A 20,440-nucleotide genomic window follows, 5' to 3' on the forward strand; every position below is an offset into this window, starting at 1 on the left:
CTGCATTACACAGCAAACAYGTATAGTCCATTTAAAAAACCAAAACCCTTTTAATCTAAATCAGCTGTGAACTTTTACTTTTGCTTTGAAGGATTCTTACTTATTGGCAACCTGGCTTTTTGCTGGTTCTCCRGTTTCCAGTGGAAGACACATGATTAAGAGATGATGAATCATGGGTACGCATCAAGATATTTCCACATCGATGCATTCATCAGAACCAGAATGATAAAGATCTCCTCCAGGGTGYTTGGAGAAAATTAATTGCCCGTAATTCTACTTCTGAGAAATTCCCTAACTATTTTCAAACTTAYACAAAAAATAGATTGGCAGCAATCACTCTGTCTAGCAGCAAGAGTCTCACGTTAACATTTTTACAGATGTGGTAGACAGTTTGGAAAGATGAGTTTTATGTGAAATCTGATGACAGGAAAAAATGGCCTTTGGTGAACAACTAAGGGAGATACTGTACTGAACATATGACTGGCTTAAAAAAAAGGCTTGGAAAAAAAAACCCCATCATCACTGAGTTTCTGTCCTGTACTTGCAGCTAGACGGCCAGCTTTATTTCTGAAAATCCCGAAAATGAATCCATCGTCTAGTGCAATGAAGATGTGGCTTTTGGATTTCCTTCCTGATCAGAAGATATTGCAGACACCTCTTATACGGGAACAATCTTCATGTGTTTTAATGTCTCCCTTTATTGCCACTGAAGCATTTACAAGTATACATACACTGACAAATTATGTCCGCTCTTCTGGTTCCTCCTGTTTTATACTTTTAACTCCATATTGGAGAAAATTCCCTTGAAGCAAATGAATATTATCGCCTTAGTATTTAAAGTGTATCGCCTCTTTAGAGTATCTTTAGTATATCTAGAGTATATATTTTAGAGTATAGAGTATTAATTCTCTGTCTGAGCTCTTTGCATGCCACACCAGAGAAAAATTATGCCCAAATAATGGACTCTTGATCACCATGAAAAATCAYTGTTTGTTTTCTGCTCAGGAATATACATGATTTAGAACAGCAGTGCATAGTGTGAAAGTAATGAAGGATGTTATCAACCCCAAAATCTGCAAAACACACAAGGATRGTTGGTTGTGGCATCATTCTGTACATCAGGACTGCTTTCATTACAAGTTTTACCTTTCAAGCTGAAAATAAAAGCTTTTCTTAAAGAGTATTTCCAGAAGGTAACAGGAATGAAGGAGGGGTGGGCATTAYACAAAAACAAGAAACCCAGCTCCATTTTTCCTGAAAACTTTCTTCCATTTTTCACTGGGGGCATCTGATTTTTTTTCTCTGTTTATGAACCGAAAAGCTCCTGGGAAGCTGGAACAGAAACATCTGTGGTGTTTGGGCTGAATAATGAACAAAAGTGCTGTAAACATGACTATGAAATGTGTACCTAGTTTCATTTGTCCACAAAYTCTGAAATATTTGCACACAACTAAAATTGAGAGTTAAATGTTCACAATCGAGATTACCCACAACTCATCTCATGCAATAGGCATTCAGTATTCAGTGCCTATGTGATTGACTATCGGTTTTGCAGAACCATATCGGCCAGAAAGGACCTCCACAGGTCAACTAGTCTGCTCCCCTGTTCAAAGCAGGTTCAGTTACAAAAARTTGCTCAGGGCCTCGTCCAGGAGAGTTTTCAGCATCTCCAAGAATGGAGGTTCTCCAYCCCACAGCCACCCAGGTAACGCTCCTCTGGTCTTTCTCCAGTATGTCAGGGTCATTTTTGTACTGAGGATCTCAAAACCGGACCCAGTATGCCAGAAGCAAGCTCACCAATGCTGAACAGAGGGAAATAATCACTTCCCTCAACCTGCTGGCCACATTAGTGCTAACATAGCCCAGGATGCAGTTGCCTTCTTTGTTGACTTGTGTTCAACATGTCCAAGATCTCCAGGTCCTTTTCTGCAAACCTGCTTTCTAGTCACCCCCAGCRCGTACTGCTGCATATGGTTAATCCATCCCAGAGGCAAGACTTTGCATTTGACTTTGTTAAACTTCACGAGGTTCCCATCAGCCCATTTCTCCAGCCTGTCAAGGTCCCTCTGAGTAGCAGCCCTGCACTCCAGCATCTAAGGCATAAAGTTACTCTGTTTGCATATGTGAACTGGACAAATATACAAGAGATCATATATTGATTTAACTGCTGTTGCCTTTTTGGAAAATGTGGGACTGTTTGTCATAGAATAAGAGATTTCAAGGGAACAGGGCTTTACTTTGCCAAGCCTCACTCCTTGCAGCAGACCCAGTAAAGTCATCAAGATTACTCACATGTCATACTACCCGCACCCTAGGCTAGGGGCTACCTGGCTAGCTAGCTCAGGTTTTATTTAGAAGCAAATTAATGTTGAAAAGTTGGGTTCACTTTAGAAATACGACTGGTAAAAATAAATACAAAATACATCCTTAAGAAAATCTCTTGCCTAAATGGTTTTCTGAATCATAGCGTATTAAACAGCAAACATGGAGCTCTTCAAATAGTAGCAGCTACCAATGGACTACATCAAAGTGCAAGTGCAAACGGTCCAAAGAAAATCACACAAAATGAACTGCTTGAACAAATTTCACTTCCRTATGTGATTGTAGAAAGTTTCATCCCCCAATAAACTAAAACKAACTCTCAGAAAGACTGCTAACTCTCAGCAAGATGCAATAACCCCGCTGAACACTGCTTGCAAATAAATTGCTGTGTGAAAATATGTGCCATCAAGACTCACTTGGGAACAAGATCCTGTTCTAGGCATGAACACAGGCTTTTGATTAAAGAACAAAATAATAAAATAGAAAGAAATTTTCCTCAGCCCTCTTTTACTGCCTTTTGTAACTAGTCATTAGGCAATTTTCATGGGAACGCAGAGCACCTGCAAAGCTGCATTACTCCTTCGAGCCAGAATGCAAATGAATAAATATAAACAATATATATAAAACCAACAAATTTTAAGTAAAAAATAAACAAGTTGAAGAAGTGTGCAAAATACAGAGAGACTCCATACCGCTAAGCAGCTCAATTTCCATTTTATGCCCACTTTTCACATATGCTCACACACAYACACGCGTGGTTATCTGAAGGTCTGAGATTGCTTTATAAAACCTCAYCACCTTTCTTGGAGGTATTTTTCACTCTTTAGTTTTGTTTTTGCAGTGGGATAAAAGGACCTGCTTCATACTATGAAGTTATTCTGGCAAATTCTGACCCAGTGCCGCAAAGTCTTATTTCTAAGCCTTGTATTTCAGTCCCTAGTGGCTACTCTGCATCCAAATAGCAACCTAGATGCTGCAAGCAGCTTTACTGCTATAGTCCTGGGCCCAGAGTGGACAACCTCAGCAGTGCTTCCTTCATCTTCTGTCCCCTCCACTGTCTTGCTCTCTTCTCCAGTACCTTTAAGTCATTCCGCAATCTCACTCATCCTCTYGGTTCTCATCTCTAATTCCTTACTTCTCTGGTTTTATTCAGTTCACAGAACAAATGTGCTCMAGTCTGTCCAGTTTTCAACTCTCACTGTCTTCTTTCAGTTACCACAACTCCCGACCCCCCCTTAAACAAAACCCAACTTATCCTGCTTGCATCTAATCTGGATGTTGAACAGCTTTGACCGCATTATTCTCTCTCCCTCCTTTACCGCATTCCTACGCTATCTCCACCTTCTTATGACTTTCAACATGGCTGCTTACCCTCCTTTTCAAGGGTCTTGATGCCTCATCCCTTCCCTATCACTTYAGAAGATACTATTCTTGTCTCTATTGGCTGCGAGCTCTCATCACCATGAGYTTGCAGCAGGCATTTGAGCTTTCTCCTGTGCTTTCACTTTACGCTCGAGTTTTCTGTAGATGACTGTAAATATATCACATTATTTTAAGACAAAACCTGGCTTTCCTCTGCTGTTAAAAAAGAAATCATCTTCTGCTAGACCACACTTGCGCTGAGTGCACGCACTAACACGCTGACTTCCATTGCCTCGTTTTCTCTTTGTATCTCCCTATTCACCTTCACCTGCTGTTCCTTCTCTTAAATCATTAACTCTCAGGAGTAACCACTAGTCCTGTGTTATTCACACAGTATCTGGCAAAATAGGCTTCTCTTCTGTGACTACGACTTCTTAGTGGTACTGTTATGTGCATAAATATTAACAGCTGCCCCCTGCAACCCAAATGGAGTATTTTATCTCTATCAAATTTATTCTTCTTATTGAAGTAACAGCACTCCAGCCAGGAGGTCCAAGATGGAAGCAAAGCAGAAACTTACCTTCTCTTGATGGTAAGCATTGCTCCTAAGAGGATAATAACAAACATCAGAAGACCAGCTATAACTCCGGCCATTTTCACTGTGCTGTCAACTTGCTTTTCTGGTTCCACTGCATTGGAATTCTGGGTGGAAGCTCCTTAAAAGATGGAGGGAGAGGAAGGAAGAGATAAAAAGAGAACTTGTAGAAAAATCCTGAAATGATCCAGTTTTAACATTCATTTGAAAGCCTAACAGYATACTTGCAATCTAATTGCAATAGACCAAACATCCATCTAACCTAATCCTTTGCCTTCAATAATGGCTAGTACCAGATATTTCAAAGCAAAGTGCAAAATCCCAGTGTAATGCAATTGACAGTAATATTTTACAATATTGTACTGCAGTGGGGTATTTATTCTTCTGATGCATTCAGCATACCCAGAAGTGGGAGGACCAGCAGCAGTTACAATTATCATCTCAAGTAGTTTAASTGGAGGTGCAATCCTTACTCATTGAAATAGTGAATGTAAAAGTTTGCAGTGATATATCCCATAATAGTTTTGCAGAAACATTTTTTTTTTTACTTTTAAAATCAGGATGCATTGGTATTTCTCACTGTATTAGAGTCTTGGCTTTTGTAAACATGCAATTACAATTATGCATGTTACAAGTGTTAATTCAACCCACAGAGCATCCTCCACACCGTCTAATGTATTCCATGCATGAGATCTTCTCCAGCCTAGGCAAGACAACATGATTTCTACCTCTTAAAAAAAAAATAAAAAARAAGAGTACAGCCTACACACCTAAAAATAAAACATTTTTAGAAACTTATTTGTAAAGCATTTCCTCTTTTACTTACTTGTCATGATCTGACCTCAAGGTTCTGTTACCCCTCCAATAAGTGCAGAACGTGACCCTCCTCCCTGCTGCTGGGACCACTCATACAGAGCTTATTATATACCTTGGGTCTGCTGACTTTGTTACTTGCTGTACAGAATTTTTTCCAGATATAGCTTAAAGCACTGAGTTTGATTTAGAAAGGCCCACAAGATTTGAGTCATGGCTATTCTAAAAACTAAATGACCTTATTTTTTATTATATTCCTAATATACTTAACTCCTGCAAAAAACATTGCTATTGAATTTGATGGAGTTACAAGAATTCATGTTACGTGAGATCACAATCTTATCTTGGGCTTTACCTTGACTGTTGAATTCAGCCAAATCTTCCTCTACAGTTTGAACATGGTAGGAAAAGGGAATCAAAGGTGAAAACAGAGAGTTGTCATCAGAAAATTATCATGTTTTGCTCTTCTAATCACTCTGGTTAGAAGCTCAGGAAAAGCTCAATCATTTCTGTTCACGAGGTCAGGTGTTTGGGGACATGATATTCAACTTAGCCAAGGTTTTGGTGAGACAACAGAAAGCCTCAWGGGGTTATTCTTGTGACCATTTGCCACTTGTTAATCTGCATGTGTTTCAGAAGATCTCTGTCTGCAAAGATGACTCCCAATGGTTACCCTGATCAAATCAAGGAAGAGAATATAGGGCTTCCTAATATGYCCTCGACAGGGCCTGAGCTGACGGACTGCAGTGGGATGAGGATCTGATCCTGAACAAAGTAGAATATTCTCCTCTCAATTGTRTCTTGAAGAGTAAATATAAAACAATGAAACATAAATGCAAGACAAGAAAACTAACCGCTTTCAATGATGACGATACGATTTCATTTTCCCTAAAGCTGAGCTGCTGATCTAGTTTACCACAGCAAAACACAGTATTTAACCAAGCAAAAATTTTCTTTGCCGTTTGAAGAGCTTGTGTAATTTCCAGCTTTCTGTCCCTTACCACTCTACCGATCTGCTATGTGTTATGTCCAACAGCTTTGCCATTCAATTAGAGCTCACTGGTAAACTTTTGTGCGCACACGTCTGAAAAGCATTAATGGGACTCCATACCGTACCAACTGCATATCACCATCTATGTTTGGCAACATATCTTACAATTTTGGAGCAAATCTGTCCAAGAGGTGAGCTATATCTCATCCAGACAGGTAACTCTGACATTGCCACACAACAAAATAAATGATAGAAGTACAAATTTTATCCTGCAAATGGCTAAAACTATACTTGTTTGACCTGAAACTCAGAGGTATCCAAATTATCCTCCACTTGAGTCCCAGTTACTCCTATGACCATAAGCGATAGGTATTGGAGAATGGTTTTCTAGCACAGTCAGATGCCCCATTTTTGTACCATCTGAATGTCCTCATGTATTGTGAACCACGTTAAAAAAAGCCAAAATATRCTGTCAGCTCCATCCTCTAATTCACTAGATTGGTTTGATTCTGCCAGGCTGTTGCTTTTCACTACAGACAATGAGGAGTCCGTGGGTTTTTTTCCTTCCCATTGTAGGCTACTGCACTGTTAGAAAGRGAATAAAGGCTGATTATCCATCCTGACACCTACATGCTGTGGCGACGGATTCACTTGAGACTCCTACATAACTCTCTATCTTGGCAAAGGCCAACAATTCCTTTAGGCTACTAGTCCAACCATTTGTAAGTTGTCTCTGCTAATAGTGTCTGGGAACTGATAATATGACAGTGCCAATAAATTCCCGAGCCTCAGCATTCTTAAAGCTCTGCAATCAAACAGTCCTCTGAAGGAGCCCATTGCTTTCCTGCTATTCTGCGGGATTATTTTCCTGGTAGATGCCTACATCTCCCATGGTTAGCTGCTCTGCCACCTGCATGGCACCAGCTGTTGGTACCCGAGAACATTTCTATTCTAGCAGTGGGAGGTCTGTGAGCCCTTGCTGCAGTTGCAGAAGATCACTTCTGCTGCTCTCCAGTGTTCCTTTTCGCTGCCATTTTACGTATCTCCTTGCCTTCAACACTTTTTTGGAATTAAGTTTTGCTTCTCTCCTTTACATGCATGCATAAAGATCTAAAAATCTGCAAGCAAAAAGYCCATAAAAACTGCTCAGACGGCCATTTCACACAAATGTCTTTAAAAAGCCTTGGAAAGCTCTGCACTACTGTGCTTTAGGGGCCAACCTTTTCTTTCTGAAAAGCAATGTTTCTATACTGCTGAGATCAAAAGGGAAAGCAAATAAACTATCACCCTAGTTTCTGGTGGTGATTTCCACCACATTTCTTGGGATAAATTGTTTCTCGTACCTGAAGCTGGATACTGGAATAATAGGATATAGGATAGATCACCACTGCTATTACTGCGTGCGTTTCAGGGGCACCCAGAGGCCCCTGTTAAGGTCAGGACCCCATTACATTGTACTAGCACGAAGTAGGACAATCTTCTGCCCTAAGCTTKCTTTCTTAATAAGGTAGGCAAGTGACAGAAAAGACAGAGCCAGAGAAATGAAGAACCCAGGTCCCTTGTCTCCCTGTCTGTGCATTATCCACTAGACCAAGCTACTTCTTTCAGAGATGTATATATTTATGTACTGGGACTGCACAGGCCCAGAAGCTTGACCAGAATCTGACTTTCATAGGCACCGTCATTCACCCAGCCCTATCTTACATCCACAGCTATYTGAAGATTTTAATCCTCTCCCACAGACCCAATTCTGTTTTTTTCAATCCCTTCCAAGATCGCCAAACACAGAGATCTGGCATCTTGCTGCTACGCAGAGCGCGGTGCAAGCGACACATTCATGGGAGATASAATTCTCAGCACATCGCAGAGATGCAAAAAGCACAAAGCAGGGGGAAATGGGCTCTTTTGCAAAGCTGCTAACTAATCAGCCTGCAAGAAGTCAGATTTATGGATCATCAAGCAGTGCCTGTTTTAGTAATGCACTCACAGGTACCCAAAGCCTAATCCAGGTATCCTGTTACTGAGCCTGTAATTCACAGGCACCTAAATACCAGACTATTTCAGTAATGTGCAACTACCGGAAAAATGGTTTTCTGTTGTGCCAGAAAGTTAGTTTTCTACAGCTCCTTGGGGCTTTCAAGCCTTTAAATTCCTCCTTGCTTTATATCATGGTCAAAGCTGGCAGAGCAGTGGCCGAAAGTTAGTAATCCACTTCTTAGGAACGGGAATTTTGAAATCCCAAATGAATTTCACTACAAAGGGCTGCCATCTGCATTCCAGAGTTAAATCTTTTGGAAGGTTTCTTTCATCTGAAAGTGTTTCTGTCCACAAGGAGGAAGATCTGGCGTGTTTAGCTGCTTCACCTCCTGGAAGATGGTTTTGCAGGTAAGTCCGACAGCCAAACCTCAGGTTTTTACCAGCCGTTATCAAAGAGGAGAACATGCCTCTCTCAAAATATTAAGAAATTGAAAGACCATCCACTTACCAGCAGGAGTTCATATGTAGTGCTATGCCTATCTAGAGTGATTCATATGTTCTTTAAATGATCTTTATGCTCATGCAAAGTACATAATAAATTATCCTATCTACTTTACAGACCTGGACAGAATCAAGGATATGCCTTTGGCGCTGTAGCTACTCAACAGCAGAGCTGAGGACTGATGTTTCCCAACTGATGCCCTGCAGTGACTGCATCAGATGATAGAGCATCGCACAGACAGGAAAAAGTCATGGAGAAACAGAACTGGCAGCTAAGTGAAAGAAGACACCATGGCAATCTTCCACCCAGCCATTTATGGACAGCCACATGATTTGCAAACCAAAGTTACCTTCTCTGAGGAGTTGACATACTGAAGAACATCCATGAAAGAATGATTATTGAGTGCACGCAGCTAAGCAGGACTGATGATATGAGTTTCTTCCATAAATTCTGTTACACAAACCCTAATTGAAGCATTCCTATTTAAAGCAGCAATTACAATATTTCATAAAAAATGTAACTGGCAGGAAAGAAAAAAAAATCAAAAGAGCCACAGGCATATTCCTCCTCCATAGGCGGGAGGAAAAGACAGGTATTTAAGTGAGATTTCCAAGTGGGGAGGCATAAAGAAAAAAGATGGTTAGTCCTGCAGTGGAGGTGGTACCACAACTGGCAGCAGTGTTGCTGCATTGGAGAGAGAAGCATTGGATCCCACAAGGGGAGGAGAGGAGGACAAAACCAAAATGGCTATAGGGATTGCTGGGCTAGACACCCTGGGGAAAAAGCGCCATGCAAGAGTGAATAACGGAGGGTCAAAGTCAGAGAAGCAAACATGTGATGGGAGTTTCAACCACGGCTGGGTGACAGGGAGACCCAGAAAGGGGAAAAGTGAGTCTGGCGAAGACAAGGTTTGGTCTTAAATTTATAGCACCTAAGAATACTTCTTCCTCAGGTAGAATGTCACTCTTGAAACAAAAACTACTCAGAAAAATGACTTCACAACAGTATTTAACCCAGAAGAATTAATGAAAAATAATGGGTTAAAAAATCATTACGAGTTAAAATGAGCTACTCAATTGATCAGCGTAATTTCTTTGCAGCGCACGCTAGCTAGGCAGCATGCAGAACGTAGAATTTCCTAATAGACCTAGAGGCTTATTTTCAAAAGAGAGTTATTCTCAAATCACTTGTAAACATGGATTCCTTTTCTTTTTTTTTTAATGCTGTTTTCTATGTTAGTGGCCTACAAATGATTAAAGCATCTCTAACTGTAGAAATATTTTCCCTTGTATGTTCAGATCCTGGTTATACCTGCACCTCCAACAACATCGTCTCCGAGACCCAAACACAAGGGTACGTAGACAGTTATGCGTAACTAGATAACATAAAGATAGCGGTGGAATGGCATCGTTTGCTATCCTGAGCTGGTRGCGAGCCCACGGAGCAGCAAAGACCCTCCGTTTTGGCTGCCCCGCGCTGGGGGGCTGTGCAAGCCGGGCCGGTTTGCACCTTGCTGCGAGGTGCCAGAGCACCAGCGCCGGGGACGCGACGCCGGCGTTTCTTTACATCCTCAGGGAACAAAGTGAAACCTTTGATCTGATCCGAAAGACAGCTGTCGCTCTGGCCATTGCCTTGACTGTTGCAATTCCTTAAAAAAAAAAAAAAAGAACCACCACCAACACTATCGCTACATGTAACGGCACAATACTAATTTTCCGTCTCCGGGTACTGAAGCTTGCAAAAGCAAAGGCTTCCACTTGCAGGCTGAAGATTACAATGCGACATTCCCATTTTTCAAAAAAAGCTTAAAAGGAATGGAAGCAATTACGAGAGCCAAAAGCTTTCAAGCGTATTCTAAGTGGAGAGAAGCAGCAAGGCTGAGCAGCCTTGGCGAGAACGGAAGACCAAAATTTATACGAGGGATTAGCAGGCAGCCAGGTTGAATCTGTAGGAGGATGAGGGTAAACACGCAGCAAGGAATCAAGATTAGTGTTACTAAACTGAATGAGAATTAAAAAAAATAGCTCTAAGAAAATAATTGATTCTGGAGATTTCAGTCAAAACCCATCACACAAAGGCTTTTCTTCTCTCTTTCTGTTCTTCTTTCTCTCTCTTTAGAATAGAGCCACTTAATTTGTGCTACAGGCAGATATATGGTCCCCAAGAATGAGAAGGGTTATTACATTTTCTTGAAAGAGGAGCTCAGATGAAGAGCAGCTGTCATGATGTCTACGAGCGATGGGATGGTTCAGAAGGTGATGGCACATTTCCATTGTAACTCTCCACTTGTGCAGAGCTAGCTAGAGACTAGCTTTAAATTATAAAACTGGAGAAAAAGTAAAGTTCCCGTTATCACAAGGCCGAATTTACAGATACGACTTAATTTTTGTATGGTTTTAAATAGAAACAGGGAGGTGAATCTTTTCAATGATAAAGGCAAAAACATTACAGGGCACGATTAATTAACGTTTGCACAAGGCCAGCTCTCTATAAGCACTAATTTTGCTTTCGTCATGGTTATCATTAAAAACCCACAACCAGACCAGCTGCAAAATTACAAAACCAGTCAGCAAAGTCTGGAGGCGGCTATAATATGAATACCGAAATAAGGCCACCTTTCCAGTCCAGCTGCTCAAAGCTGCTCTTAACGCCATGGTGGCCTAAAAAAACCGGGTCCAGTAAGTCTTCACATTCGAGCTGAAAGACCAGCATGCAGCAGAGGACACCCACCACCCTTCCGTAAAAAGGGACGCATATGGCCAACGCACTAGCGAGCCTGTGTATACACACACTCCAAGCTCTGCATAAAACAGGGGGAAATGTTCTGGCAAGCTGAAGCAGCATTTCCCCACAGGTCTCGGAGGAAACCTTGCTTTGCTCTACAGCGTTATTAAGAAATGGCCTAGCCCACACCTACCTCTCCTGTCACGCATTCTAATGCTACTATAGAGTTTTTCGATGTCCAGTTCCCAAAAGAAATTGAGAACCTAATGCATTAATAATAACCCTGCCTGTTTCTGAATGGGGGTGTGTCGAGAAATCTATTTAAGGAAACAGAGGCAGAAAGTATTAGTCTAGGGTTTGTCATGCCTTTGGAAGTGCTATGTAAGGATGTTGACAACGATCATCTGTTCAGCAAAACCTTTTCAAGGGATCCACAGTAGACGAACGATGGCTGATACACCTAAGAGTATATCACATATAGGGAAACAGTGAAGAAATATTGACTATCCAGTACCTTGATGGGAAAACATGAGGGTTAGGAACATGCAACTCTACTGTCTTCTAAAATGTAACTATCTTCTGGCTTTGATGCCCAGCTACTGCTGTATTTTCCTCATGTGGCTGGCTGCTGGTTCTGCTGCAAACAAGGGCGTCTGTCCAACCCACCAGCCCCGACCACAGCATCCTTTCACACCAGGCACTCCTGCTGGATGGGGACAACATCCTCCAGAGCACGCTGGGGAAATCCCTGCCTACTCTGATTCCTGGAGCTTGGCTCACACAAAAACAATCCATCCTATCCTGCTCTAAAAACCTGTCTTTTCCGAAGCGACCTGGAGCATGCCAGTGGCTGCTCTGAAGTGATTAGCTACAGCAGACTGAGAAAATATCTATCCTAAATCTTACCTTAAAACTTTGGCCTCTCCCTTCCATCTGGTTCTGCTAACTGGGGAGCCCTAGACTGTAGCAGAGCTCTGGAACAGGCAGATGTCCTCTAGATACTGGGCTGAGGTCAGCAAACTCAGTTCACCTGTAGCCTCATCCAGCTCTGCACCAAGTACTCCAATAATTCAGAGCTGGTTCATTAGCTCATTGGGTTAAGGAAACCCCTAGAACAGACATTTTAAATCCCTCTACACAAGTCTGGATACTAAATTTGATGAAAATGAAGATGCTCACTAGTTAGATGGGCATTCAAATGCCAGGAAGTTTGATTTGTCTTCCCAGTGGGAATATTTTTCTGTAAGAGCAACATAAGTGTGCCTGTTATTAACATTTAATTATGGTGATACATGAACCTGTGCTCAAAAATAACTTTTAGAAGGCAGAGACTTGTTCAAGAAAAAAAACAACATTTTCATGCATCCAACTTAAAAAATGCAATGAAGTCTTCTGAAATAAATAGCACAAAACAGAATAAACCTGTCAAAGGAATAACATTCCAGTGTATCAAAAGACAAAATGCAGTAACAAACAGATTTGAAGTGGGACAAGATCTGTTTTAAAAATGCTTTATCTGTCTTCAAAACCAGAATATATTTCAGAAGATAATGGAGCCTTCTTAAATGAATTTGAGGGAACAGGACCCATTAAAGGAACAGTTTTCATATGCAGCAAACCATGTGAACAGTGGGGGGGGGGGTTTCTCCTGATTTTCAATTATTTTTTACATTGATTTTGTTGAAGGGGTTTGGGTTCTTTTTTTTTGGCATGATTTCATTGGTCACTTTTTGGACCTGGGTTCACTTTTGAGGTCTCAAGCTTGTTACGTGCTCATCTTCCAGGCAGGCCCCTTGGCTCGGTGACAACGCTCCTCCTGGTTGCTGATGCACTACAGAAGCGCAGGACCATTTCTCTCGATTTTAAAGGCATTTGAACTCCACAGTAATCTCGGTTCTTTTCTATTCCAGTTTCACCAAGCTGCCCTTATGTGTAGTTAAAATAATTGAAGTGTGAGGAAGTCATACCTATATAGGAACAACCACGCAGTCCCAGAAGAGGAACATTCCTACAAAAATTTAATCCATCCCAAAACTGAAAAACCATCCTGCTTTTCCCCCTCCTTTCTTATGACATTACGCATAACTGTCATGTCCCGATCCTATGCCCATCTAGCTAAAGTAGAAGAAAGTATTTCCACAAGCTGGCACGATTTCTTTTCTATTTTTAAATTTTCTGGAGCATGAAGACAGTATGGGCTACAGTGTTACATACTACAATGCACTCTTATGACACACAGACCTTCAGATACGTTCTGATGGAAATCTCCAAAACACTTAAAACGTTTTGAACTTCTCCATTCGTGATTTGTGAAAGAGCCTAACGCCAGGCTAGTGAGGGTTTGATTCTGCAGTGCCTCTGATGCCCACAGGAGTGTGCAAACAGAGGGCTTGGAGAATTAAGTCTTCATTTTTCCATCATCATTTCTCCAACAGCAGGACCCAGAAGTCCAAATGCCAGTGTAATAACCAGCCCCAGAAAATGCAATAGCTTCTTAAATACACAAATAACAAATGAAAAATCATCTCCATGCATGCTCAGGGAGATTTTCAGCCTCTGTAGAGGGCCAACAAGGAATCCATGTGCTGCCTAAGTCACGCTTGAACGCTCTTGTGAAGACTTAAGTGTTGTTTGGGCCTCCAAGTGACCTTCTGTACAGGCATACATTCACCTCAGTGCAAAAGAAGGGCCATGTAAGAGAAAGCCTCCTTTTTCATTATAGTTAGAATAATTTAAAAATTATCTTCCCATGCAGACAAAACATGAAACAAGAGGTCATAAAGCAGCTCAGACTTCCAGAAGTTGTAACAATCTTCCCTTTCCTGAACTGATAATCACCTGTGCTCAAGAGGCTGGGCGGGTTTCGGGTGGTTACCTGCCTATTACTGCTAAGAACAAGGAAAATCGTTCCCAGGCAGCATGCACAAGAAAACAAAAAGGAAAAGAAAATAAAAATGTACCTCATAATGATAAACTTCCATTTTTTTTTTTTAATTTGCAAGAACTCACATTTAGAAGAAAGAAGAAATGAGTATCAAGAGATAAGGAACCATTAATGAACCCTCTGCCTTGGTTTCAATTGCACTGTGAAATTAATTTAATGCACTCTAAGGATACAAGAGGTAATCGCTCTCTTTTGGTAAGAGGTTGCAATTTTCTCTAATAAAGTATCAATATAAATATGTTGCTTTAAGACAGGGAGAACAAGTCAGTCAATTCAGAAAGAATTGGACATATTAAAATAAATGCCATCAAGGAAGCCAAATGGTAAAACTAATAAATATATTAGCTGAATGAAAATTGTATGGTGGAGAGCTGGTAAACTGCGGCTTCATTACAAACTTATTTTAAAGTATATTTTATGCTAATGATAGGCATCCAAGTGACCGATACCATGAAAGACATCACTAATTAAAAAAGAGTAGCTGTCCATCTGAGGAGATATGTTTATGGCTGGAAGCAGTAAGAAATCTGAGACCAGCGACTCTGAAAATAAATACATGCACAGATACGAGAGGTTAATAACGCTCGCGGACTTCAGACATGCTGACAAGATGTGAAATGGCCGCACAGACTGGACAAACGCAGAGAGCTTTCTGGTGGGCTGTCAAATGTCACCGCAGCAAAAGCTGACAAGTCGCTGCCCCTGGCCCTTTTCATTGGCATCAGCCAGCTCCTACACTGAGATGCTGGAGGGAAGGAGATGTGCTCCACAGGCGTGCTCGCCCTGCTGGTACCCACCAACCGCGCTTTGGAGGATGTGCTGCTGCTGTCAAGACCTAGTGCGCTGAAACGCTGGAGCGACCCTGACATCTCAGCCAGCACACAAAGATTTGCGAGACCTTCCCCGGGACCACGAGGATCAAGTTCCTCCAAAGAGGAGCAGCACGCAGGGAAGGCACGCCGCAGAGGGCACCCCGTGAAGGATGGCAAGCAGCCCTGGATGGAGCTGAGCTGCAAGGGAAAGGGCTCAACCCGACCGGTCTAGGTCTAAATGCTAAAATTGAGATCTCAGTGACACTAAGGGGGAGGAGGGAAAACGGGGAAGTATCCAAAATTCTTTTTAATGGTCTAGAATATTTTTGAAGAGATGTCTACTTCAATTTTATTGTTTTCGAGGCAAAAAGCGCGCTGCCTTGCAGCCTGCCGAAGTAGTAATGATGGAAGAACCTCGTGAACCTCGCAAGTAATTAAAGCTACTCGGCTTCTGAACTGGTGCCTTGCAGCAACACCCAAGATGTGTTATAATCCCCCAGTAACACATTGCCTGACACATTTTATCGCTTAATTATTCCCACATTCATGTTTACTGCCCTTGTTAATCCAGCACTTCAAGAGAATACTTGCCTTGCTTACACGTACCTTGATTCTAATCCCTGTTTTACTGGTGGAAATCAGAACTCATTTCACTAATGTTAACAGAGTTATGGGAGTGCCAAATGTCTAATGAAAAAATCAGGCCAACAGCCAGAAATGAATCTTTAAGCTGACACCGGTAGCACACATTTATTCTCTTGTGTCAATTTGCAAACCAAAATATGCTCATTCTCTGGTACGAACTTAAAATGGAGCTTTAGGACTGGCGATGTTGAGCCTAGCCTAGACTCCCAAGTTTAGTCTTTCTGTCTCTTGCCAATACTACAAGCAAAGACACCACAGTCATATCTTTGCCAGCAGCTCTGATGAATTTGTTCAAGGCAGATTACAGACTCGCTCATTCTAGCCTCAGAAAGACAACATTGCGGCAACTACAGGGCAATGCCATTAAATATGATCAATATAATGAGTGGAGAGAAGAGGGCGCAGACACAGCTGGTCAGCTAGAACATCCCAGTCATTCTTTGATCAGACACAGTGTAATTACAGTTTCCTGAGTGTCTCTGTCTCTCGCTACCCAGTAGAGATGGGGCAGATATGAACCCCCTTTTCAGGGGCTTGGATGGAGCGTGGCTACGTCCTCCTACTCATAAGCAAGGAGAGAGTTCAGCCTTAAGACACATGAGAATCTTAAATGAAGAAAAAGCTCCAAAGCACAGAACCACCTTATTTAGCTATTGCTCAGCTGCACATACTTCACAAGACTCTTTAGAAGTGCCAGTAATGGAAGATAACGGTACATTATCAAGACGACAGATTCGCTTGTGGTGCTACTTTCCCTGTGTGCTGCAGCCAATACGGTACCTTTAAAAAGCCAAAACGGGCATAAAATTAGCCACAGATGTGCATATTTCCAGTGTCCTTGCTAATGGTCAGGCATTGAAAACTGCAAAACAGCAAATCACAGAGCAAGGAAAAGAAAAAACAAAAAATCACCACCTACAGAAAAAAAAGTATTCCACAGAAATTTCCACACTCCATGTATAAAGAAAGATTTCTGCCCATAAATCAAAAGTTATATCCATTGAGACAGTGAGAATAAACACTAGCACTACCATAATCTCTTGCCCTTTTCCATTTATGTGAATCAAGAAAAATGCTAGAGTAAGATTATCAGAAAGCAGTGGCTCTAGGCATCCTCACGTTCTACCCATCTCTTTCATTCCTCTTATTAGATTAATATTACTAAGAAATCACTTTTTAAAAAGAGCTAACATTCAGAAATGACAGAACGAGGGGAGCTTGTTGACTCTTCTTTGTGACCTAGCAGGTTAATGACAATTAAATCAGCTTGCAGAAGCCAACTAAAACACTTACGTGAATCTTTTCTGAATTACCCCAATCAGACTGTGCAAATCAAAAGATCATGTAAGAATAGGATTTTTCAAGCTACGTTGAGTTTGGATTTTTTTAAATCTGAACAATAGTCATAGAATAAGTATCTTTTCTGTTAGCATGACAGCATTCTTCTACCAACTCCAAAAACAGGAATCACTGAAATGGAAGAAACTACAGGTTTCCAAAAATGTATGAATCCAGTTTCTCTGATCTCATGAAGAGATCATGACCTGCAGCCACATTCTGGGAAACCCTTGGGAGGCTCATTTCACCCAGACTTGTTCTGTCCAAGCCTACTCTTTCTCTTTCTACCACCAGAAAGCCAAAATTAGGTTATCTGCAATGGTGATGTCACTCATAGATTGGAAATACCGAGGGGGAAGGAGAGGAGATTGAGACAAACAAAATGTTTCTAACCTGGAGATATGAATTAAATGAAGATTTTATGAGGATTTTTTTTAAAGAGAAAAGCAACAAGAGCTTATGAGGACCACCACAGCCACAGACAGAAAGGAAACAGGGCAGAAACAGCTCATCCTCCTCAGCTTTCAGTGGTGACACAACTGCTTACAGCACCAGCAGTTCCCAGTATCAGGTCTAAACGGTGATTAGAGTCACCCAGGTGGTGACTCCATGCAATGCTGTCCCAGTGTACAGCACTGCGCGTAACACATCCAGGGATGTCTCATGGCAAGGAAAAAGACCTCTGCTGCTGCCAGACAACGGCTAGCTGGGACTTCTTTGATGCCTCCCAACTCCTCTCTAAGTGCAGAAGCAGAATCAGTCAGAAGAAAACACCTAAAAGTAATTAGCTTCTGTTACTGCTACAAGAGAGAAAGGAGTGAAAGGATGGAAAAGAACGGGACGGTGCCTCTTCACAAAAGAGGGTCATGGATTCCTGCCAATTTTATTCAGCTCTGGAAAGACTCCACAGGCAGTAATGGAGATATTCCATGTTAAAATAAAGCAGCAAAAACACAAGATGCAGCCTCGAGTTTTGAAAACGGAAATCTACCTGTAACACGGCCCACGGCAATTACCTATCATTTCCTTACAGCTCATTTTGAAACTAGATATGTGTTGAGGAAGTCTTTTTGCAGCTACTCCTCTGTTTGTGTCACGAGTAAATTGCTTTACCGACACCTTTGCTGGCAAAGTAGCCCCTGGGGTGATGCTGAAGTCCTTAGGAGAGTTGTTAAAAGCAACTCTAAAATCCAGAAAGTAACCAAGACATTGTTATCACTGGTCCCTCAAGAGCTACACCTTGTGAAGCAGACCTGGGGGTCAGAGCACTGCATCTTAACAATATACCGCCAAATCGTTTATATCGGGCTTGCTCAGCGCTAATGCGTGGTCTACCCTGAACTTCCCCCAACGAAAAGGAGAAATTTTGTTTTTCTTATTTATCTTATAATTCAACCAGTTTGCTGAATTAAACCAAGAAAATGGTGAGATAGAAGACTTGTGCCCTGCTGCGTTCAAGGTTAGGGTTTTCAAAATCCATTGAAAGTCAGGCTTACGGGAGATGTCTTACTTATCTACTTCAGACAGTTGCAGAGAGAATGAAGTTAATAGGAAGCGTTTTCAGTCACATTCTGCCAACAGCAAGGACAGCCGTCAGCACAGGAAAGCTGAAGACAGAATACGGGAAAGGAGGAACCACAGAGAGAGAGGGATACCCTGTCTTAAGAAATAACAGAGTCCACATATCCAGTAAAGGGGTTCTGGAAATTGCTGTTCTGCCTTTACCATCTTTAAAAACTCCTTAAAAACAAACAAACAAACAAACAGAGGCTTGCCCTTTGAAAAGGAGACTTGTCCTTTGAATAGTAAATGTAATCAAGTTGTGTCACCACTGTAGCTTTTACATTACTGGCCTCGTGCTTTACAGGAAAAGGAGACTCACATACCTTTGGTTGCCAGCCGGACACAGTTGATTTTTGTTTCCTGAAAAATATAAAAGGATAGGAAAACATCAAGGTGTGTAATTTGCCCATCTGCAATAAACACACATCCCTTAAAAACAAGCACTAAAATAAAATTAGCATTTTTCTTACACTTCATTTCTGAAAACACCTCCAACACTTCCATAAGACACTCCATACTAATGGACCTGCACACAGCTGCTTTGCTAACTGCTGGAAATTAGAGTGACAATATGTTTTTCCACACTAGATGTGTGAGTGATGGGTCCCACATAACGGGTTGATTAACTAATAGGAATTACCAGTTAAATGACCTGATCTGTAATATGCAGAGAAGCCTTGGGTCAAAAGTACATGCAACTGCACATCTAATTTTCATGCACCATTACTACAAATTTTGCAAATTGGGTATTTATTTAAACACATGGCACAGAGACACCTAAGCAGTCATTTGAATACTGCAGCTATCTGAAATGTATGGGAAGCAAAGCAGCATGTCGTACGGCTAGCCCTGCCAAACACGCTATTCAAACACGACCCAAACCACCGCAGGTTTTTCATCACGGAGCTGGGAAAAAACCCAACACCTTTGTTCCATCCACCTCAGAGTCCACAGATCTGCATAAACAGTAATTTGGATGTGAACAACATTGTTGTATTTGGCTTAACTAAAAACCCCCAAATTCGGCAGTCTTCTCAGGCCATCTCCATTGAAAACACATCCTTTCTGGTATCCCAAAGTCCTCATTCTGCAGCCATTATTGGCACGGATTACTTCTGCTCTATACATGATCGCCATCCAAATCCTAATGCGTTGCTTCAGTTAGAAAAGTGACTTTGTCAGTCAGTAATCTGCTGCAGGGGTTTCTGAGCACTTTATGTCTTTACACGCTCTTGTACGTGTCTCAGGTGTAATGAATACTGCATAAATTACTGCATGTAACAATGCTACATTAATATGGATGCGGCGTGTGCTCTGGAAACAACAGCCTGGCAGATGCACTGCTGAGCAGCAGCTCATTCCACCCTCCAGCAATAATAGGAACATGGTAAAAGGCTGGATTTGCTCTTGGAGACAATCTGTTGCACCTGGGGCAGAGCCTCCTTGGCCCCAGCAGAAACGCATGGCCGCACCGCGCCTCCCTCCTTGCACGCGGTTGCATGCAGGAAGGACAGCAGGATCCATGGGATCCATGCTCTGGGACGTACGATAGCGAATCCTTCTGATCCCTCTCCACGTGCTCCTCAAGGTACAAATTGGCCGTGCTGGTTGGATAAAAGCAACCCCATGTGTATTCCGGAAAGAAAAGGGTATTCAGAAGGACAACCTCTCCTTCTCACCTTGCCTTGAAACACTCTTAAGGAGCTCCTGGATCACTGGACACATGGTGTCCATCACAGCCAGCCCTACCCAGGCACACTGTCCTCAGCATGCGACCAAAGTGCCGTTTGTCCCAGTAAACCAGAGCCATATCTCTTTGTGCACTGACTCCTTCCATCCCGCAGAAACGACC

At 41.9% G+C, this 20,440-nt stretch overlaps 1 protein-coding gene across 1 annotated transcript in view; it reads right to left on the reverse strand.

Moving 5' to 3' along the window:
• Positions 1 to 20,440, reverse strand: part of PTPRT (protein tyrosine phosphatase, receptor type T) — a 344,949-nt gene that overhangs the window by 64,815 nt on the left and 259,694 nt on the right. Inside the window, exons 14-15 of the mRNA XM_026076804.1 lie at positions 18,912 to 18,948; positions 4,265 to 4,400 (exon numbers count right to left, since the gene is read on the reverse strand). Coding sequence (XP_025932589.1) covers positions 4,265 to 4,400; positions 18,912 to 18,948 — 173 coding nt within the window. The remainder of the gene's footprint in view (positions 1 to 4,264; positions 4,401 to 18,911; positions 18,949 to 20,440) is intronic.

Source organism: Apteryx rowi, unplaced genomic scaffold (genome assembly GCF_003343035.1).
Source record: "Apteryx rowi isolate R43461 unplaced genomic scaffold, aptRow1 scaffold_44, whole genome shotgun sequence".
Classification (NCBI taxonomy): domain Eukaryota; kingdom Metazoa; phylum Chordata; class Aves; order Apterygiformes; family Apterygidae; genus Apteryx; species Apteryx rowi.